At 32.0% G+C, this 24,221-nt stretch overlaps 1 protein-coding gene across 1 annotated transcript; it reads right to left on the reverse strand.

The window, feature by feature from the left end:
* Window positions 1-6,053: 6,053 nt before the first annotated feature.
* Window positions 6,054-9,568, reverse strand: LOC114416153 (PHD finger protein ALFIN-LIKE 2-like). The gene is made up of 5 exons (XM_028381025.1): window positions 9,267-9,568; window positions 9,134-9,166; window positions 8,127-8,349; window positions 7,263-7,383; window positions 6,054-6,637 (listed from the first exon to the last, which is right to left on the reverse strand). Exons 1-5 carry the CDS (start codon window positions 9,355-9,357, stop codon window positions 6,389-6,391), a joined length of 717 nt encoding a protein of 238 aa, XP_028236826.1. The 5' UTR covers window positions 9,358-9,568; the 3' UTR covers window positions 6,054-6,388.
* Between the last annotated feature and the right edge of the window lie 14,653 nt (window positions 9,569-24,221).

Raw genomic sequence — 24,221 nt, forward strand, 5'->3', positions numbered from 1 at the left:
TGTGTAAGATGTTACTCATGGAGCAAAAGGGTTCATGGAGGCAATATTAAAATGAAAGAGTTTAACGAAGTAAAACAGGAGATTAACATTGTGGGTGCTCTAATTTTGATGTTTAGAGTTTTGATTCATGACTTTAGTGATTTGTGATTTTGCTTATTCTTGATAATTTTGCTGATTGCCAATTGTAAAAATTGTGTTTTGGATTGATTGAATTAATTTGCAGTTCCTCATACTTTTACGAAATTTTCAATTGTATCTCGAACTTTTGCTTTTAATTGAGCCTCGGAATTTTTATTTTTAATTTTTAATTGGGTCTTCTATCTAATTATTGTTAAGAAGAATTAATCTCAAACACCCAATTAGATGTGTAAATAATGAATTGGTACTTCTAGAATGTGTTGCAGGCACAATTGAGTCAATCATAAGATATTTATATAAGGTATTCTTTCATGATTGTTTTTTGCCTATGCATAAGGTTGAAACTTGTAGAAAACTCTCACAATTAATTCACATGTGCTTACAACACACTTTAGAAGTACCAAGTCCACTATCTACACCTCTAACTAGGTGTCTACAATTAATTTTTTTATAACAACAATTAGACAAAAGGACCCAATTAAGAAAAAATAAAACTTCAGGAACCTAATTAAAAATTTGGCAAAAGTATGGGGACCCATAGAATAATTAAACATTTTGGACCATGATTTAATGACTCATTGATTTGTGTATTGAGGGTTGTTGATTTTGCTTACTTCATCTTTTTCTGTGTTTTTTTTTTCAATTTTTCTAACCCTTTTTCTAGCCGTTACACACCACGAGAAATTTGTAGTGCCTTAGATTTGTTAAAAAATGTCTTGAACCAACAAAATTTTACACAACATTATTATATCAAACTAGTAGCTTACACGGGAAGTCACATGGTTGTCATATCATCTCTTATAATGATATTTAATGGGAGATACTAAGAAAATGATGAAAATTGTTGAGGAACTAAGACAGGTAAAAAATTATTGAAGGACTAAAGGTGAATTTTCTAAAAGGATGAAAGACTAAAAACATAGTTTATAAAAATTTAAACGTGGATGCTAAATCAAACTAATTGATGATGTGGCTCCCATGTCATAATTTTAATAGTGATACTTGATGATAAGGGAAAAAATATTAATGAAGAAAAAGTATAGGTTTAAGACTATACAATATTTTACTTAAAGACTAAAAGTGAAATTCGAAAAAAGTTTAGAGAAATTCATTATCCTAATGGTTAGGTGTTTTATGGTAGTTAAGGTAGAGAGAGTTTCAATTTCCACCTCAACATTTTCAAAATTTCTTCTCAATTTTTCGCATATCACTTATTTATCAATGACACAAGCAAATACATATTGTTAGAGTAATTGAAATCACATAATTGTAGACATTTACATAAAAGAAAAAAAAATTATGTGAACATACAAGTCATAATCACATAGGCAACCAAAAAGGTATTTTGACAAAATGCCCATTATCTCTTGTTGGGCCTAGAGCAAACTCATTGAAGGAAGGGAACTACTATTCCCATTACCAAAAGTACTATTGGCACTACCAACCCTTTTGAAATTCCTTTTTTGTCCACTCACCAAATCCTTACAGCTCCTCTCCTTCCCCAAACTTCTTAGCCTCCCACCCCCATTGATCATCACCGTGATGTGACCCCACCCTCATTCACCACCATTGTGCATAACCTTACCCTTGCCCATCACGATCGAGTGCGACCCCACCCTCATTCCACCAAGCATTGTTGTCGTTGATTTGTGTTGCACCAACCACCTTGATGTCCAAATCCATGCGCCATCCCGTGCCATCAATATCCATGCACCTTACCCCAAATTCATGCGCCCCTTGCCCCCCTTTTTTGTTGCAAGTTTTGAATCTATGTTGAATTTGTGTTGTTGTTGTTGTTGTTGTTGTTGAATCTGTGTCGTTGTTTGGGATGGATGGATTGTGATCGAAATCATTCATGTTGAGCCAAAAACAAAAATAAGATTTTGTTATTGTATAGTATACAATGGAATTGTATATCCATTGCATTATTTTTTACCCCCAAATAACAACTAAAATACAATTTTGTTGTACACTTGTACATCGAAATTGTGTTTTCATTGTTATTTTTTTACCCCCCATATAAGCAACGAAAACATGATTTCATTATATTTTTTATTTATTTGGAATACTCTAAAAGGCACCAACGTGGGTAGTGTCATTAGCAATTGTAGTAGTTCCAATAGTAACACCCATACATGATCAATGACCTTACTAAGCCCATATTCATTGAGGCCAACCTCTAAAAAATTGCTATAGGGATTACTAAGTTAGGATCTTTTGCAACATGTTGAACTTGTTAGGATACAAAAGATTTTGTTTAGTCAAATTAGTTATTTTGGTTAATTGGATGGCTAAAGGCCCAAAAATTATATGTTATAGTTAGGGCTGCACTTTCTAGCTTGTGGTTCCCATTTTAGTTTCTCTTTTGTGGCTAATTTGGACTTTTTTCACTCCATTTTAGTATATGGGTACAACCACATCATAAATCCTTAGTTGTACCCATGTACTCTTATTCTATATTTAATTGAGTTTTCCAATGTTAGTCATTTAATCGTATCATTTTACTGTCTTTACTTTCATATTGTAATTAATCACTCTGATTTATAGTTGATTACTTGTGAGTTACCACCTTCTTGTAATTAATTGACCTGTAGAACGATAGACTTCATAAAACTTGCATGATCAAACTAGTGACATGAATTTTATTTTTGCAAAATTCTATAATTTATCCTTAATCCTAAATTAAATCCCAAGTGACCATTTAAGAATTAATTTTGGGGGAAGAGTATTTCCAAACCTTGATCATAGATTGATAATTATCTTAAGAGGCAATTGGCAATTAATCATTAACTTAGGGTTAATTATAGTTAGAATTAGGCAAAATTAGGTACATGCAAATTCATAATTTGTGCTTGTCTTCATTCATACATTTCTTTCTCAGAAATTGTTGCTTAGCTTAATTTATATTTCTTTGACATAATTGGTAAACAATATCAAACACAAGACAAAATCCCCAAAATTGTTTAGTTTATGCAATTTGAATTATTTAGGAATTCAACTAGTCTCTAGGGTATGATATCCGAGTTCACGATACTATTGCCTAGGGTACACTTGCCCTTGTACAACATTATTTTACACATCAACACCCCCCACTCCCTTTTCTCCCTTCTTCATTTTCATCACAACCAAAATCCCAAATCTGCCTCCTATCAACCCCATTCATTCAATTGATCAATCTCCTTCACTAGTAGAGCTTGGATTTGCGACTTGGTAATCTTTTTGGTTTCATTTTAAACCAATAAAATCACGACTCCATTGAGTCTCTAACAACAAAATCATGATTCTATTTTGTTTTTATTTTTCGCAAAGAATAATGAAATTTTGGTTCTCTTGTATATATTATGCTAAGAACTTTTTCCTTCTTTATGAATATACAAAATATGAATTAAAAATGTTTTTTTTAGGTATATGTAATGGATTGAAATATTTTATTTCTGATGAAGTTACAATGCTTAGTGGTTGGGAAAATATGATTGATGCAAGCCAAAATGCTTTTTGTCATCCCATTTAAGCATATGGAATGCAAACAAATATAATGGTTTGAAAAGTCTAAATGAGGGAAATGAGTTTGTTAATTGTTTCACATTTTGGCCATGAACATTTTATTGGGATTTAGGTTCTATTTTTTTTATCATTTAGTAAGTTGTTTATCAAACAAACTAATGGAAATAGATTTCATTGTATAAGTATACAATAAAATCTTTCTTTCTGGTGCATATATTTGGAGTAAAAAAAGTTACAATAGAAACACAATTTTGTTTTATATTGTAGAAGTATATAATAAAATGATGTTTCATTATATATTGTGTGTGAAAAAATAATATGATGGAAATACAATTCCATTGTATACTTCTATAACAGAATCTTATTTATGTTACACATGTTCTTTTCACCTCAAACATATATAATGGAAATAAGATTTCATTGTACAAGTATACAACAAAATCATATTTCTATTTTATCTGTCTTTTCCACCCCAAATATATGAAACGAAAATATGATTCCATTATATACTTTTACATTTGAATCATATATTTGTAGGAAGAATAATTTTGGAAATGAGTAAAAAAAAAAAAAACCACCCACGTAAGTGGTGAAAATAGCAAAATGCTGTGTGAGAATAACAACCCTGTTCTCTACATTGTATTTCTGGGGCTTGGGCCTTTTTCTTTCTGTTGTTCACTTTAGAACTCTCAACGAAAAAACATTTCTGCCTAAATTTGTCATGTCCTTAATTAGTCTTGCCATTCTCTACAAAAGTTGTCTCTGAGCTATTCTTAAGTGCACTCTAATGCTGGTAATTTAAGAAACTTATTTAAATAAGTATAGATAATTTCAATTATAGTGTTGGACTCAACTGATGGGATAATCACATGTATGCAAAGGTAGTCTATTTAAGTTACGATTGTATAATTGTGACAATTAGTTTGATTCCTTTTTTCTATTTTATAAAAGAACAAAGCAAAATTTACACTCTTTAATTTTAAAATTGCCGCTACTGCTGATTATAACTTATCGTAATCGATTATCAAATCAAATAAACACACCAGAAGTCCTTTTAATGATATGATAATTGATGACAATAAAATATATGGTAACACCATAGGTTATAGGTACACTATGTAATTGATTAAAATAGAAGCCTTAAATTAAAATTCACTTAGTTGTAATTGATTAAAATAGAAGCCTTAAATTAAAATTCACTTAGTTGTAATTGATTACGACTGTGTATAATCGATTAAAATAACAAGGGTTCTACTTTTGGCCTAGCTCCCACAAGTGTTAATCAGTTAGAATCCATTGTAATTGATTCTTAGTGTGCAGCACAACAACTCCTACTTGGGCAAAACTAAATTTTGTAAAAGTAACCCCCCTAATCCCGTCCTTTTTTAAACTGTGGTTATAATATAAACAACTTATCATAATCAACAACAACAACAACAACGCCTTATCCCACTAGGTGGGGTCGGCTACATGGATCAACTTCCGCCATAATGTTCTATCAAGTACCATACTTCTATCCAAATCATTAAGCCATTTTAATGATATAGTATATGATAACACCGCAAGTTCTAGGCTTATTATGTAATTGATTAAAATAAAAATCTTAAATTAAAATTCACTTGTAATTGATTAGGGCTAACTATAATCGATTACAATAACAGGAGTTCAACTTTTAGCCTTAGCTCCCACTAGTGTCAATCAATTACAATCCATTGTAATCGATTCTTTATATGTTGCACAACTCCTACTTAGGCAAAAGTAAATTACTCCAGTGTGATCTACATCAAATCTCCAAAACAATTTTTAGGATTCCTCATTAAAAGAAATCACCCACCAAGAGATTCCCCACTCACAGTACCTCAAGATACCCCACTCAAGCTTTATCAACATAATCAAAATAACCTATTACTTTTTTGTTTAAAAAATAATCTATTACTTATACCACATAAAATTAGCCCAAGTGAATACAATATGAGATTTTTACTTTCAAAAAATGCTTTTCCGACGTTAATGTACCATACAAACTTTCTAAGATCAACCGACTCAAGCCATTATTTATCGGCAGATTATAACTAAACCACTCACAAGCCATAAAGCCATATCACTCAAGTCGAACATTTCCTGTTTTTAAAGATTTATATATAAAATATTAAAAACAACTTTTTTTTTTCACTTTGATAATTTCTTATGCAAATCTTTATAAAAACCAAAATCAAAGTGAAAACAAAATCATTTTTACAAGTCTTTTTTATAAAATAAAATTAAATAAAAGCATAGTAGTTTTCTCATATCAAGCAGAAACTTATAAGTTAAATGTCAGGTCTGACACAAGTATTTAAGAATAGCATAAATAAACAAATATAACCTTTGAATAAACTATTCATTAACATAATTATAGCACAATTAGAACAATCCGGGAAAGGTGGTAGTTCTCACCTCAGTATTTTACCAGCTACCTTGTATCTCAGAATTCAGACACAAGGTAAAATAACCATACATACACCGGATAAATTCAAGCAAAATATAGATTAATCGACAAAAATAAAATGTATAGAATTCTATTCTATAAAATTATATAACATGCACTGATGATCAGTCTTGGTAGAAGAAATTAGCTTAATCTGAAAGATTATGATCGGACATAGATACTATACCGTTTACAAGAACTTTTATAAGAGATATAACAATATTACAGTATCTTGTCCGCCATGAAACAGCATTATTCACTTCACATCTTGCCTTCGGCTTAGGGCCTGCCCCGCCTCAAGCTGCACGAAGGACATTTGTATTGCTTTATGCTTTCAGCTTTTGCAGGAGTAATCTTCACACATTTCCCATGGAACCACCTCTCACATATATCACAGCCAATCCAAAATTCATCGGCATTGTAGTTTCCGCCGCAGCTACCACAAAGGGTTTCACTGTGCTCATCCTCCTCTTCATAACCTTCATCTGCGAATTTTGGGTTGCTTTTAACTTGCCCATCACTTGATCTCTGCAGATAAATGAACAAGCAAGCATCATATAGCAGCATGGCAAGGTTTAGCCCACTACAATAGCTTTAATTCAATCTAGGAAGTATTTGCAACATGAAACAAAACACCATGATCAAAGGGTTTCTAAAATGCAGTCCATTTATTCACTCACATTGCAGTTTTCATGATCATAAGCAAATATAAAAATATAACTGTGGTTACAACAGTGTGTAGATTCAGTACTTAGTTCCACAAAAAGATTAAGATCCGGAAACGCTAAGGCCTTCATATCAAAAAAGAAAAAAGAAACTCTAAGGCCTAGTTTAGTTTTTGACTGTACTCAAAGCAACTTCTGAAAGTTAACCATAAAAACAGCATTAAATAAACAAGTCAATGGTATCTTATTGTAGTTCTATGAACAAGTATTAATGTGTTTGATTTAGGATACAAACACCAAAGATAGAGAAAATATAGTCTAATAAGATCCGAAGGTATAATGATATTAATAGCTTTACTTACAAACTTTTAGGATGCACGAGCACAACCTAACCATGTCTAAGTATGAACCAACTAAATTCAGATGACCCCACCAGAAAAAAATAAAAAATAGACAAGTATCACCCACACACTAACACCAACACTGACCTTGGTGCTGCCCCTAGACTTGCTTCCACTATCTGCAGTGGGCTTGTCCTTTACTGGCTTCCTCTCTGTCACAACTTCAAAAACAGTAGGAAGATCATTGATCAAGCTAAATAAACGTTTCCTGCCATAAAGAATCAATGGAACCATCAATAGAAGGAGGGAGCAATATGCCCATTTCAGAGCAGCTTTTGAGGAAAATTGCTTCAGCAAAGAAAACCAATGAGAATGGGAATTCTATAAAGGAAAAACACCCAAGAACCAAAGCATATAATACACATATTCTCCCATATTAATAATATATTAAACTCAGTTATTCCCTTAAGTATCTTTGGGGCCTACAGTCCCCGTAGCAGCTCACAATTGTAGGGGTTATAAACATGATTGCAGAAAGGTAAAGAACAAGTGATTTGAAATAATTGGTCTGGTAAAATTTAAACCTTAATTTGCAGAGGAAGCATTCAAACAGGCACACCGGCTATATCCCTGACCCTATCACAAACCTCAAGTTCATGATTAGTTTTCTTGAATTGTTAATTTTTTGGATGCGAAGGGAATCTCTATTGATGTTACTGGGAAGATAACATTGCCTCAAGACACATTTTATTCAAGGAATGTACGAATGAAATAATCCAGAATCACAATAGAGCACAAAAAAAATCACATCCATTTCCAATTAATTAAAAAGCCACCGTTTCTTCAATGCGTTCATCCATGATGATAATGATGCATTTCAGCAACAGTTACAATAACAAGCCCCATTTTTCAACATTTCACACAGCAGTTAGGCATTTGCATCATAGACACAGCTATAACCAACTTAAACTATCACCACATGCTTATACCTCAAACAAAGCTAGAAAGTACCTTTCGTTGCGGTTAAGACGAGCTCCAAGATAGAAGGCCACAGAGAGCAACCACGAATCACTGTGCACAGCAACCAGAGAAAGCCAGTCCCTGCGGTTCATGCCATCCCTAGCAAAATTGATTCCGAGTGCAGGCTCCGGAAGCTCTGGTGGAACTTCCTCTGCCGGCAAAGTCACCTCCCATGTTTCGTTTGGATGTCCATAGAGGCACAAGTTCTCCTTATCTTAAAACAAATACACGAGAAACATTGAACTCAATGAAATAAAATAACAACAAAACCTTATCTCACTAGGTGAGTTCGGCTATATGGATCACACAACATGAATCTGCTTGGTTAAAAACAACACAATGAAACATAATAAATAATAATCATCATAATAACTAACATATCATTTCCAAAAGCCCAAGTTCTCCTCATCTTTAAAAGGACCACACCAGAGAAACCGTGAACTCTACATACAACACAGAAATTCATAATAATCATCATAAAAAAAACCATTATTTCCAGCATGAATTTAATTCAACCAGTTAAGTGTCTATCAAACCTCACCCAAATCAAAATTCAGACCCCATTATGTCTGAGAAGAACACAAACAAACAAACCAAATCCAAGTCAACCTTAACATTTTTACAATTTACCCGATCAACAAAACACATACAATGCTTAGCCAGTATAAACAGTGACCAACAACAAACAAACTAAGAATCCATTACCAGCTTATTACTGACGGAAAATTAGTTTGTTAATCAATTTATATATGTATTACAAACAAATAATATATTTTTATATATGTTTATTTTTTAATAACACATGGCATGGGGATGGGACATGCTAAAGTTTGACTTTATTTTATTTATACATTTTTTTTCCTTCAAATTCCCATAAAAGAAAAAGTCAACCCGCACAATACACACAAAATTGGAAAACTAGAAGAAGAAAAAATAATTTCCCAACGTAAAGTGGAAAACAAAAACAAACGCAATTCAGATCCGTGGCCGCGCCGTACCTGGATCGCAGAGTCCGTAGAATTCATCCACATCTGAGAGAACAAAAACAGAAAAAATCAGAGCGTTCAGCGAAATTCGAAGGAAGAAAAAAAAAGCGAAGAGAGAGAGAGAGAGAGAGAGAGAGAACGTCACCTTGAGAGAGAGCGCGAACGATGGCAGTTCTGCGGGCGGTGTAGTCCTTGAAGATCTCTTCGACTGTGCGGGGAGTCGAAGTCATTTCCATGAAAGTGAAAAGGGGAAGGGGAATTGAGATCTGAGAGAAGGTTCTAGAAGGCGCGGCGAGGGTGCGGGTGCGGGTGCGGGTGCAGGGAAGAAACCATGGGAAGGGATCGTAGGGATCGCGGGTGCATGTGATGCTGTAGTTAGGGAGAGGAGACAGAGGTGGGAATTTGGAGGGGGAAATTAAATAGAACGACAGACAGAGTGAAGGACTGTGTGTCTGCGTGTCTCTGTTAATAAAGCTATTATTTTACATTATTATTGTATATTATTAGATTTGGTTCATTTAAGAAATGAGTTTTTTTAAAAAATAAAATAAAGTCTTAATTTTAAATTTGTAAATGAATAAGTTTTTTTTTTTAAATAAAATAAAGTCTTAATTTTGAATTTGTAAATGAAATAAACATATCAGAAGAGAAAATCTCATAAAAAATGATTATTCAATTTTGTCAACAAAAATTATTCATTAACACATGCATGTGTTGTGTGTAAAATGGAATAAAAAGAATAAGTATATTGAAGTAAAATATCAATGTTGGTATTTTAAATAGGAACATTTTTTTTAAAAAGATAGTAAAAAATAAAATAAAATAAGAAGTCTCGAGAAGTTAATTAGAAAATAGTAAATTTTTAAAGCTAAAAAACAGACTTTTTAATTAACAAATCATAAGTCTTTTTTATTTACATGTGGATGAAATATATGTAAAGAATCAAAGCTTAAAAGAACAAAAAGTCCTGTAAAAGAAAAGAACAAATTAAGTAAAGTTGAAAACAATTATGAGAGATGATGGGCTAAATATTATTCAGCAAGTCAGGCTAATAAATAGCCTCTACAACTGTTATAATAAACCAGAAAATGCAGCCCAAGTTTGCTACTACTGAACGCAATAAACAAACAAAGGAACCAATTAAACACTAAGCCTATCCTCTATTTAACAGGGATTATTAAAACCTGAAATGAAATGAAAATCCTATCCTAACGGAACATAACCACTTATTTCATTTCAATATATATATTTCCAATAGAGAGACACAACAATAGAAAATATATATATTCCTAAATATAAATTTGAGCTTAATTAATAACTGCATCAACTGCTTACGAAGTATAAACCAATAACTAAGAATTCATAAGTGAAAACACCATTGCTGTAAGCCTGTAACCTTATATGGGTTGTGCAGAAATTGTCTAAAGTTTCGACCTCCCTTAATCATGTAGCGCTCTAGTATATAATGTTTGCTTTCGTGTCTAATATACTATTTCAAATTTTCAAGAAGAAAGTAATGTTAGAGTTAGATTTTAAATATAAATATATAATTACCTGGTATACATAATACATGATTACAGGTCTGGGGTTCAATTTATCTATAATTACGTATATCAACTCTAAAAGCAAACCTTCCTTTCCTTTGACTTTGAATGTTATATTAAATTTCTTGAAGCTCCATCTTATACCGTTTATGGGCCTTTCTTGATGCATTTCTTGATGCAGAATCTATGATTCGAAGAAGAAAAACAAATCGGCCCAAAAGAATAAGCCAAATTGGTTTTTCGTATTCAAACAATCTCTGACCTAGTGCTTCTTTCTCACCACTTTGCTTTGCCAAAAATCGAGATCTATAAGATTAACCGCGACTGTCTCATGCATGAGATCAAATTTGTTGTGCTCTTGAATGATCAAATTAAAACAAACATATATCAATACTAAGACATTTAAATTGATTGAAAACAAAACAAAATGGTTGTAGCAAAATAGAAACGCACAACAAAATATTGATAATTTTTAAGCCAGTATACCTCAATAAGTCATCTCATCATTCACACTCCATTTCCAGTAATAAAAGGATGCAACTTTCCTCACCCCATTCCGAAAGTTGAAACTTTATATACTTATTATTGTTTATTACACTCGTTATGTGTCCCCTTTATATACTGTAAAATACATAATATATATACTTACTTTTATTACATTAACACACACAATACAGTAACATTCCTAAACAACTAATTTAGTCCTGTGTTCAACAACATTACATTTTAGTACATAATAAAATAGAGAATACACACAGAATTCAGGGGTTTCACTTTAAATGCACCATAGCCAGAGAAGAAGGGTCCGTAGAAGAAACCAGAGTAAGTATCAGAAGGGTTGAGAATGAACCAAGAAGAAGGGTCTATAGAAGAAGGCCTTGTGCATGTAGTGCGAAGGAAGCAGCGAGAAGTGCGACAACTCTTCGGCGGGTAGAGGGATGATGCAACGACCAACAGAGCGACGATGAGTTGTGCAGTGGTGGCTGGTGGTGGGTCGTGCGCCGTTTAGGATGAAATGAAGGGAAGGGAAAGGAAGAAGTAATCCCTTGCTGGACGGCTGCTCGAGTAGAGAGAAATAGGATTTGAAGGCACCAAATGAAAATGGTAGAAGAGGGAGAGAGAAAAAGGAGGGGAGTTTTGGGGAAAATGGACTGCACACACGAGTAGGGAGGTGTAAGAGCAAGGGGAAAAAATTAAGGAGAGCAGTAAAATCTTTACGTGGGAGCAGTTTGTAACATCATGCATGTTATGGGTGGTTATATATGGGAGTGACAGTTTTTTTTTATATTTATTTCTGCTTTTTTTCTTCAATTTGTATCCTTTTATTACACCTGAACTTGAAAGATATAATAAGGAATTTTAAAATAATTAAGCAACAAAGATGTCTAAGTAAAAGTGGAGACCAAAAATAATTTTCAAATAGGGCATTCCCTTTTTCTGTATAGATTATATTATATTTTAACCCACATGATTGGTGCAATTGTGCAAAATTTCATGGGACAAGTAGCTGATCCAGGATGAAAAATAATTTTATATTATATTTTATGATTTGAGATTATTTTAATTTAATTAAAGTTTTTGAGTACATGTAATGATCTAGCACCACTACATACTAACTTAAAATTAACAAAGTGGAAAACTTTATTTTAATTTATTTATGAAAATATGTTTAAACTTTTTGCATTTTCAAAAGCCAAAAGCTAAAAGCATCAACTTCAAGATAAAACTTTCATGTATACACGATCAACTAAATAAAATCAAGTGCCTCATGTCACTTCGATACACACACATAGCTCTTATGTATATCCTAGACTTTTGAGCTAGTCACTACTACAATTTTTAGATTTAACATCGCACGATTAACATTGATTATTTACAAAATCGATGTTAACAAAAACGCGGTGACATTTTTGTAAATAATTAGACATAGTTAACATCGGTTTCGGAAAAACCGATGTTAAGTACTCGATATTAACATCGGTTATTTAAATAACCAATGTTACTATGGAGTAGTTAACATCGGTTTTGGAAAAACCGATGTTGGTGTGTCGTTGTTAACATCAGTTTGGTAAAAACCAATGTTATGGAGTTGATTTTAACATCGATTTTAAGAAAACTGATGTTACCTAGTTGATGTTAACATCGATTATTTTTAAAAAACCGATGTTGTTGTCATTATATATTAAAAATCTGAAATTGCAGAACCCGCGTGCTCGAACCCTATCGTTCTTCTTCTTTCTCCTTCTGCCTGAGTTCGTCTTTGTCACAAACTGGCCTGCGCTTCCGTGACTGCAACCACATTGTGGAGTTCGTCTCTGCCACTTATCGATTGAGGTACGTCCTTTCGTTTTAACATTAGGCGTTTCTCGTTTTAACATTTTCTCGCTTTCGCAGGTTGAAGAAATCTAGGAAAGGAAAGAGTCCCGGAAAAGGTGGGAATCGATTTTGGAAGTGCATTGTGGTTCGCCTTAAGACTCCCAAGGCGTTCTTCTTCTTTCTCCTTCTGCCCTAAGTTCGTCTTTGTCGCAAACTGGGCTGCGCTTCCGTGACTGCAACCACATTGTGGAGTTGGTCTTTGTGGAGTTCGTGTCTGCCACTTATCGATTGAGGTACATCCTTTCATTTTAACATTAGGCGTTCCTCGTTTTAACATTTTCTCACTTTCACAGGTTGAAGAAAACTACGAAAGGAAAGGGGGGGGGGGGGAAGCGATTTTGGAAGTCCATTGTGGTTGGCTTTAAGCCTCCTAGGGAAGCCATCGAAGGTATGTCTCTGTTGTCAAGTTATGTCTAAATATGAAAAAATATAATGCTTGAAATGGAGTATGGGTGTGAGATGCTAAAGTATATTGATTGCTTGCTCTTGTACTATTTGCATTGTGGGGATATAGTGCTAGATTTGTTATGGGAAATTCTTTGATAAACCTAAAACTCTATATGTCATCTTAAAACCTAAAACCTAATGGTGTGATTTTGTTGTGAGGATATGATAAACAGCCTGGGGTACCTTTCTGCTAGTGATTCCTGTTGATTAATCCACTTGTGTTTCCAGAATCTAATTTTCTCTCCATCTCCCACCTTCCACCTCATGTTATTTTGAATAACCATTCCCTATTGTGATTGATTAAAAGCGTGTTTTAGATCCCTCCACTAAACAGATTGCTTTGCTGAGTTTCCTGTTTCTTTAAGGTTCCTCCATCCACCATATTTCGATTTCAGAACTTTGGTCCACAGCTCACCATTTTCTTGCATTAATTGCCACTTCCATTTTCCAAGTAGTGCGAGGTTGAATGCTTCAATATCCTTGATGCCCAAGCCAGCCTTTTCTTTTGGTAAGCATACCGATTTCCATTAAATCCATGCAATCCTTTTGTGAATTGCCTTCCTTCATAAAAAACTTCGCTGCAACTTTAAAAATTGCCTTCTGAATTTCTTCATCCATGAAAGGTGCCAGAAGCTCGTTATTCTGCTGTTGATTAACAGTTTGAAACCTGATTCTATCAATCTTGGGTCGCTGACCAATTGGTTCTTGGAACCTATGGAAGAAAAAGGATTTCACCTCTTCCTTCACCTTGTGTGGGTCGTCAGTCCATGAATCATCAATGAATACCCCCCTGATAGAATTTCTATTTCAGTTAGCATTCATCAATAGGTGGAAAAAACCTATGTTACAATCGCCTTCTTTTAACCATCTTCATCTGGATTTCTGCCTAAGTAAGGATTGATGGGCTTGGGCAGCAACCCAAAGAGATTCCTGTAACTACTTCCTCTCCAATTTCTCTTGCTCCGTTAACTGTCTATGCATTGAGTTCTCCTCCAATTTATTTAAATCTGATTCCAGCTTTGTGACCTTTTTGAATGTATCTCAACAAACTTCTTCTTCCTCTCTCATGAAGAATTATTATTCTTCTTCCACTCAGAGGAAGTGTGCTTTTGCTAGAAAGTGTGCTAGGTTGGTCAAAGAGCAAAGGGCTCATTTCTACATCATGAGGCGTTGTGTCATTATGCTCATATGTTGGCATGAGTACAATGATTCATGAAACACAACAAAAAGGATCTACCAAGTTCAAAAAAAGTTCTTTTTTTTTTCTTAAGTCCCTTTTTCTTCACTTTGTATGAGATCCTTCCTGTTGGGCATGAACTTTTTCTTGGAGTCAACAAGTGTACATAGAATTTTTTTTTTAATTTGTCTTCTGTTGTGGGCTAGAATTATTGAATCATGGTTTTTTGTTAGGTTGGGGTTTGAACTTCCATTGAAGGGAGCTCATCTTCATGGTTCTGGTGGTGTTTTTAAGTTTAATTTCTTGTATACCTGAGAATAGGGCAGATATATGGACATTAGAATTGATATCTTCTCCCCCTAGTTCATTGTCAAATAGATATCTTCTCCAGGAGAATTTTCACTCCCAACCAGATTCTCCAAAGAACCACATTCAACATCGGCACTTTCAACATCGGTTTTAGAACCAATGTAGAATGTTCTAAATAACCGATGTTGAAAGTGTATTTTCTAATAGTGAGTTAACTATATGAGCATAGCTAAAGAAAGAAAAACAAATAAGCAATGTGTCTTCATGTTTGTGCACGATGCCTCCATATGACAAATCCACCTCCTAGCCATCTACTCCCACCAACATGAAGTTTGAAATCATCACATTCACAACCACATGTGCCACAATGCAAGGATAAACTTACCAAAACAATCATACTTAAAGCAATTTAAAGTCAACAAATAACGAATAACTAAACCTCTATTACCATTTAAACATGGCATTTAAATATCAAATAATAGCAACAACCAATTACATTTAAGGAACATCTCATATACAATTACCATGAATTACAATAAGGCAATCAACATAATTAATCAATCATACTCACCAAGTACACCAAATACAACCACCAAAGACAGACTTTACTCCATGAAGATTCGACACCATATGAGCAATCCCCCATAAGCCTCATCCTTTAACATAGTCTTTCTTCCTGACAATTTAGGGACCCTTGTGGACTAACCATACGGGGGAAATATGGTTTGAAACGAATGGAAACACACTAAAGGGAGGGAGAATTGAATAGTGTGTATATCAAAGATAAAGACTTTTTGCGATAACAAGAATAGTATGGATAATACAGAGTTAAACATTGGTCGACCATTGAGGATAAAAAGAATATGTAGTGAAGAACAGAGTGGTCATCCAGTGAAAAATAAAAGGTTCTTAAAACAGTTTTTCAAATAAGCACTTGGTGTAAAGTGATGTTAGAAAATATAATAAGAATACCCAATAAAACTATATGGAAAGAAGCATAAACACTTGGTTTATACTGTTTGTTCAACTTGAGCATCCAGTTCTCCTTTACTCACCAGTAAAGGGTTCCACTAATTAAAATAGATTACAAAACAAGTATTCTAACCACTACTCTTGATTTTACAAGTATTCTTAACACTACTTTTGGTGTCTTCTTAAACTCCCCTGAATCTAAGAACCCAAGTATTTTTTTTTAACACTTAGCCACTCCTAGCTTTGACAAACAATTCTTTGAATGAGTTGAAGTATTCTTAACATTCAACAAGTGAATATACAGTTAAGGACAAATTCAGAACTAATTTGCTTTGCAAAGAACCAAACAATGTATATCGTCTTATGTTTTTAGCAGAGTTTCACTTCAAGTATTTTTCTTGCTCTCTTGTTCTTTTTTTCTTCTCATTTTTCGTCCATTACTTCATTGAGGGAGACATCCTTTTATAGACTTTAGTGAAGTGCCTGTTGTGGGATTTGTGTTGTTATCTTGAAAGGACGGTTGTCTCACATAGAGGAATGGGTCGACGAGTCAAGCTTTGGATGGCGAGGATATATACAGAGTACAGACAACGACATGTCCTTTTTGTCCACTCTAAAAGCAACCTTCAAGGGAATATTCATGGAAATTCTATAATGTCCTTTTCCTAAATTCAAACGTTAACTATTCAAAATGTAAGAGATACGAATAAAATAGTACATGCACACTTCCCTTTTTCGTGATACTCAGTCTTTGAGACTAGATGCACGAGTTTACCTTGTGACAACGTGTTATACTCTTATTCATAAGAGTGGACACTCACTGCATATAGCATGTTGAACACTAGGTTAAAACAAAGCATACTCTCTACCACTATGAGCGATATTTAATGTTATAAATTCCTTTAACATTATAATCTTTTCCACTTGTCGAAAACTCATTAGAATATCAATAATTTATACTTATTGTTATACATCAAAATCTAAGGTGGATGAGATGCATGGTTGTCCAGACCTAACATGGTTTTATCGAAAATAGACAAGTGTGACAATGACTTACCTTTATAGGTTTGTAATTCCTTACATCTATAACACTTCATTATACCATTTGGAGACAAAAACATAGAGGTGATACTTGAGAAAGGTCTTAATTGACATGAAACTTATCCTCCCAAGCACACCATTTTCAACAACACAAAAAAAAACTTCCAAAAGGTCTTAACTGACTTCTTTTCACACACATGGGCAATTACAAATGAAGATTATCATCCAAAAACATCATCTCATTAACATTCCATTTTAGTTTTTAGAATATCACACTCTTCTTAATATTTCATTCAACAAAAAATAAATATGTTTATTTATGTATACACACACATATCAACTTAACATAATCATTTGTAACTAAACGTATCTCAAACAATCACATAACATCCATCATATCATTAATTCACTTACTCATGCTCATTACCTTCATGAACCTATCTCTAGTTTCCTAAGCAAAATAAGACCTTCCATAACTTAAGCCACGAAATTTAGCTTCACCAAATATTTGGCTTCTGCTAAAAATCGTAGCTTTAGCTAAATTCTTGCAAACTCCATTCTATCTAAATTTAGCTACAACTACAAATTTTAGCTCAACTAAATTGAAAATTCTACAACAAAGTTCTTCAAAAATATGAGTTTTTAACCCCATTAATGCTATTGAAGCATCCAACACTTAAGCTTTGAAATACTAACAAAAGATCACAAGATTCAAATCAAACAACCGGAAATCATCATAAAACAAGAAAAGAGAGTTAGCTTCCCTTACCTTGGGTGGATTCAAGCTTTGGACTCTGGTAGAAAAAGAGGAGAAAGGAAGATACTTTGAGCCAAGGAAAAGAGTTTTCTCCCACAAAATTTTACCAAAAACAAAGCTCAAGTTAGATTTTAGAAAGCTAAAACTCAAGCTTGATTCAACCTTAGCTAAGAAGAGAAATGATGGAAGAAGAGGGAGTTGGAAAGATAAGGAACTTGTTAGATCTGAATGACCCAATATGTTACATCTAGACGATCCAAAATTACCATAGTTTTGATGATAACAAAGATATAAATTATTGATGAACTAATAGTTTATATGAAGTGAAATGGTACATACTTGATATAAGCTCATATGGTAAAAATTACTATCCTTATTCTTTTGGGAGTTATCATCCAATGGCTAATGGAACTTGTTTTTTTATTAACTGAGTTGAAAGCTGCATTTTTAGCTATTGAAATAGCACAAGACAAAGGTTGGGATTAATTATGGTTGAAATGTGAATCAATTTCAGTGGCGCAAGTTTTCAAATCTCATCTTGTGGTGCCATGGGGGTTTCAAAATAGATGGATTAATTGTTTTACATATACTAAGTATATCTCTTTGCACATCTCCCATATTTATGTGAAGGTGATTATTGTGCAGATAGATTAGCAAATTGTAATTTACTTGCACAATGTATCATACGGTGGGATATAGTCCCAATCTTTTCTTTCTGATACTCTTCTTCGAGATAAGTTGAATATGCCTAAGTATAGGTTTTGTTAATTTTTTTTTGCATGGATTTGGTTTTATGTCCCCTAATGTTTGTTGTTATTTCCTTTTTTGATGAATAAATTTGGTTTGTGGGCATATGATTGATTACCCCTATTGTGCCAATAGAGTTGGAATGATTGGGTTTTATCATGATGATTTTGCAATCCTTTGCTTAAAAAAATATCCTCTTTTAATACATCGTTGTTGTCACCATCTTTATTATGCTGCTAATGACCTAAAATGTTGAGCTTTTCTTGTTCAAAAGTAAGAGAAAATGTTCAAGCATATAACTAACTGTATGACATAATTATAATTGTAAGTATAAAAGGACAAATAATTAAAAAATATATGTTATTTACAAAAACCAAAAGAATTAGTTTGTGGGTTCAATTTAAATTGTGTTCATAAAAAAATGTTTAGAACAAAATGCATAATACTCCTTTAAACAATTAAACATTTGAATATCAAATGAAAAGAAAAAAAATTGTGTCATCTCTATTGTCTTTTGTTCATTCTTTTTGTATGCGCCATATGATGACATATAAAAAGAAAAGAAAAAGAACTCCACATTGAGATATGGTCAAAAGGAGCATTGATGTTTATGTTGTCATGAACCAACTATCACAAAATAAAATAAAGCACTAAGTGAAGGGACATGAATAATTTTAAATTACTTTTTTAATATCATTGTGGTAGTTCCTCTGCCAAATAGATGTAGAAATGTCTCATAGCTCCAGTATGAAACTCATTTTTATATTTAGATTCTAGAGTCAAAATTTCAGCATCATGAATCTTGATTGAACCTGGTTGTGGATAACATACAAACATTCCAATGACATAACCTTTCTCATTTCCAACCTCTTTTCCTGTTCCATATTTTGGTGTTGATGTACATAAAGTCCTTCCATCCTAAATGATAGGAGAACATAAATTTTAGAGTTGAAGATGCATTGTTAGATATGACCTTTTACAATGATATAGAATTAGAAAATTTATTGAATAAAAAGTCATCCGCAAAAAATTTCACAAAATTAATACGTGACTAATAACAAATGGTTTATAAGAATGACGAAAAAATAGTGTTAATCACCTGTCCATATAAAGTTGCATTTACAACACCTGAATGCATATGAACAGTGCCATAAATGATATAAAACCTCCTTTTTCCATTGGGATGTTTGCTTTTTGGACATGAGGAGAATCACCACCACCAGCAGTTGCTGGAATGGTATACTTTGCCTGCAAGGAATTAAGAATTTACTTTTGTTCGCTCAATCTAATAAGATTGAAAAGTATATTGTTTTATCATAAGGTATTGTCTTGAAAAACATATCTACCTGACAATCATGAATTATTTTGGAACCATTTGACCTCACTCTGTCGGTGGAATCAGGTGTGTAAACCTTAACTGGTATTTGGTATATGTTCCAATCAACCCAACTAATTTTGTATCTTAAGGAAACCATTCTCTTTGAACCTTGAAAACCCTTTATTTGCTTGCATTGTAAGTTGTCCTGACAACAAAAGAGACCTCCTTTATAATTTGTAGTCAATTTTTGGTTATGTATATCCCTTGTGACATTATAAATTAAAAGTCCTTTGGGAGATTCATATGGTCACATCTACATTGAGTGCAAGCTTTCTTATCTTGTGCACCACGTGTATCAATGACCATGATGTTGAGCAACCATTTCTCCTTATATCCATTTTTAATTTTTGTTGGATTACCTTGTTCTATAGCAAAAGGATCGGGAACGTTTGAGGTTGTTCCTCACGATTCTACTCTAAATCCCCAATAATGTGGAAGAATGCCACCATTACATGTGCCTTCGTTTCTTTGGAAAAAAACATCCTTGGGACGACGAAGCTTAGGATTAGGTGACATAGTAATATTTTCATGGTACTTTATTGCAAACCAATGATGAAGGTAATTTTCATATGAAGGTATAGAGTTCCCTTCTTGATCAACTAGTTCGGCATCAAAACTCTTAATTCCAACATGACCTTTTGAAAACTTTATATTCTCAAATGTTTTTGTTGCAATTGATCCTGGTCCCATTTCAAAACTCCCAGATACAAAAGTAGCTGTCTTGTTATGGTTTCCAGGCTTTTGATATAGTGAATATGATGTACTTGGTAGCAATAATAGTATTGAGAATGAAAGTATCATTGCATTAGAGATAAACTTCATGTTATCCTGGACATAAACAAGTAGTGTCACAAAATCAGTTATGAGTTATGTCTATGATGTTATTCTTTTAAGGTAAGCTTAATTACATATAACTCAAACGCATGATTAAATAATTAGGTAGATTAAGTAAGTTTTTTAAAAAACAAAGTATCTTGCATACCATATGAGAAGAAGACAAAGGATTGACCATGATGGAGATTTGGTCTTTGCTAAAAACTTAAGCAATTGTTTAGATAAATTGGTGTACATACGATGGTCTTGTTTGGTGCTTTTATAATATAAGATTTTTTAGCGATATAACTGGCATAACTAAATTTAGATTTAATACACATGTAAAATGTTTATTTACATTTGTCGCTAAAGCATGTGTTTGGAATTTCCAGGTAGTGGTTTGAATGAAATTTGTTAAGAATTGATAGTGACTTTTATGAAACTATAAATCATTAAGCAACTCTTTAGATCTATTTATAGGTGCAATAATTGGTGTCAATTGATACTTTATGTCAATAAAATTAGTTTTTGTAATAATTTTAATCCCTCTTCGGGGTAAACTTTGGTTTTAGTTTTTTGTTTCTTTTAATTATAAATCCAGAGGTGGGGGAATGTGTATACATTACTTATTAACCAATAAACCAATAAAAACTCCTTTAAAGCACACAATTAGTTATCTCATAACATTATGCAGTGTCTTTTTAATGTCAAATAAAATTTAAAATGCTTTTGTTTTTATATTATGATTTACAAAATCAACATGTTAGGCTTGTCTCTTTTAAAGAATGAGAAACAAAATAAATATGCTTCTTCATATGAATAAAAGTTTGCTTCCACATTCAATCAAATATTATTGGCTATTACTGTTCTGTTTTTTTTTTCATAATAAATAGAAAATATACACTTAAGATTGAAAAATATTTGATTCATTAAATTTTTTACTAACATATCTACTTGTAAGAATACATAATTTGGAAAATGAGATTCTCACTCTTCCCATTTTCTCTATTAGATATTCTCAAATTTTCCTCTTTTTTTCTTTTCAATATCTTTATCTCTAAATTGAATTTCAATATTAAATTTTCAATAATTAAAAGTAATCTTATATTACAATTTAAATCCCAAACTTAAACAATATAATTAAATATGTTTATATAATTTTTTAATTACAATATGATTCATATTAAAAAAATAATTACTTATTTTAAATTTTAATTATATATAAATAAGAATTTATGTTATATAATAATAGAACTAGATTTCTAATATTTCATTAAAAAATAATTCTAATTTAGTTAATTTGAAATTTCAAAATATGTTTATTAAATAACAATAGATTTTTGTGATAAAAAATTGCGACATGCTTTAACATGAAATTTTTTGTTTATTATTATTACTATCATTATAATTACTATCCTTGTTTCAAAATAGTAGTCTATTTAGCTTTTTTATTTTTATCAAAATAGTAATTCTTTTAACTTTATAGAGCTATTTTTTGTATAGCACTCTTATATGTAATTAAGAAGATTAATAAATACTTGCCTTAAAAATGACATTTGTCATAAAAATATGTTGGAAGCCTAAAGGATAGAATGTATTTGTTATTGGTAGATAGTGAGATAATTAATGCCAAGAGTAGTTGAAAAACTACCGATATTTTTGTTAAAATTTATATCAATTGAATATTTTTCAATTTGTATGCATAACCTGAAAAGACTATTATGTTAAAATAGAGGGAGTGTATATTATATTATATAAAGTATATTTTTTAAAAATAATTATGTATTTGATGATACAATTTCTTAACTTTATGAAAATATATTTTTCAAGGAATATTACACTCCATCCTTTGTTTTAAGAGATTATTTGGAGATTTTCGTTATTCATTTTCATTATGACTCTATTCTAGTTGGCCATTGCATGATTTTTTTTTTTTTACCAAAATAACCTAAATTATTTTAATGGTGAGTGATATGAGTTGTCTCTTTCTCTCTCTTAGGATGATTGAAGAGAAAAAGAGTTTAATTTTAAGAATTAAAACTCCACTACTAATATTCTCTCTCCATATACATTAATTATTTAAGGGTTTCTTAAAAAAATAATATTACAATTATAGAGAAATTTAATACTTAAAAGTAAATTAACCAACTTTCTTAATATGCATAAAATAGTTAATGTTTTGTAATTAGTATGATTAGGCATGAAATGCAACATTTTGATTTTTCTAATTCTTGATAAAGTGATTTAAAATAATTATAAGGGATAATTTAATTTAATTTTTTTTAAAAATAATTAATTAATTAATATATGTAAATTTTCTATGTAAGTTTCAATAGAAAATTTTGTTGGAAACAAAATTGAGTTATGCACTGCCAGTTTAATAATACATTATAGTGATTAAACAATTAAAAAGAAAAAAAATTGATTAGAACTTGTTCTTGGCAGAAGGAAGAAACAAAGAAAAAGTTGTATTTGCTGCACTAAATTTTATTCACTTGATTCTATAATATATGTGTTACAGGAGGTGTTCTTTACATACAAATAGATGTAATAAAAAATATTATTAACTTTATTACTAAGATAGAAAAAAATGAGTCGTTTAAAAGAGATGCCACCATGTTATAATACTTAAGTTATAAACCGTGAATCATTTGAGATTTTCATATCATTGCATGAGAGTAGAATTGAGCCATATAGGGACTGTTTGAGTCCTACTGTATGGATTGAAAACATATAAAAAAGTTAGAAGAAATAAAATACTTAACTTTGTTTAATTAGTTAGATAAAGAAAAAGAATTTAAACTAAGAACTTAAGTTTAGATATTAAGGTAATTATTTGAATGAATTATAAACTGTGTAAAAATAATAATAGATAAATAAATTGTCTAAAAACCTATTCTTAAAGATTGTGCAACTGTGACTAGACATGACAATCGAGTGGAGTGTGGACGGGTATTGTCTTTCTAATTTTCGACTCTAACTTTCCAACATATTCCTATACCCGTATCCGATACTCAACTGGTTAAAATTTATTATCCCATCCCGTACCCGTTTGGTATCGGGTATCCCCGACCCCGTTCAGTACCCGATTCAAATTAGAAAAATATTTTTTTTGTAAAGAAAATATTAAAAATTTTATTTTAGAAAAAATAAATTGATTGTTAAACATTTATTTTTAACTACTTATATATCAATAAATTTATTATAGCGCATGTGCCTAGCTACAAAAATCGTTAAGAAAAGAATATTAAATTATGTAAAAATTCTAAAATAAAATTATTTAGTAATAAAAATTCTAGGCCTTTTGATTAAATTATACAAAAATTCTAAAAATTTTAAGTGGCGGGACGGGTTCGGGTTCAGGGAGGATGTAGTAATCCCATACCCGTACTCGACTTTTGGTTATCGGGAAAAATCCGAACTTGAACACATACTCGATCAACTTGGATATTACCTGTAAAAGTCGAGACAGATTCGAAAGGGTATCTACGGATACGGGTTTTCTTGCCATGTCTAACCGAGACACAAAATTACTGCCT

This window comes from Glycine soja, chromosome 1 (genome assembly GCF_004193775.1).
Source record: "Glycine soja cultivar W05 chromosome 1, ASM419377v2, whole genome shotgun sequence".
NCBI lineage: Eukaryota > Viridiplantae > Streptophyta > Magnoliopsida > Fabales > Fabaceae > Glycine > Glycine soja.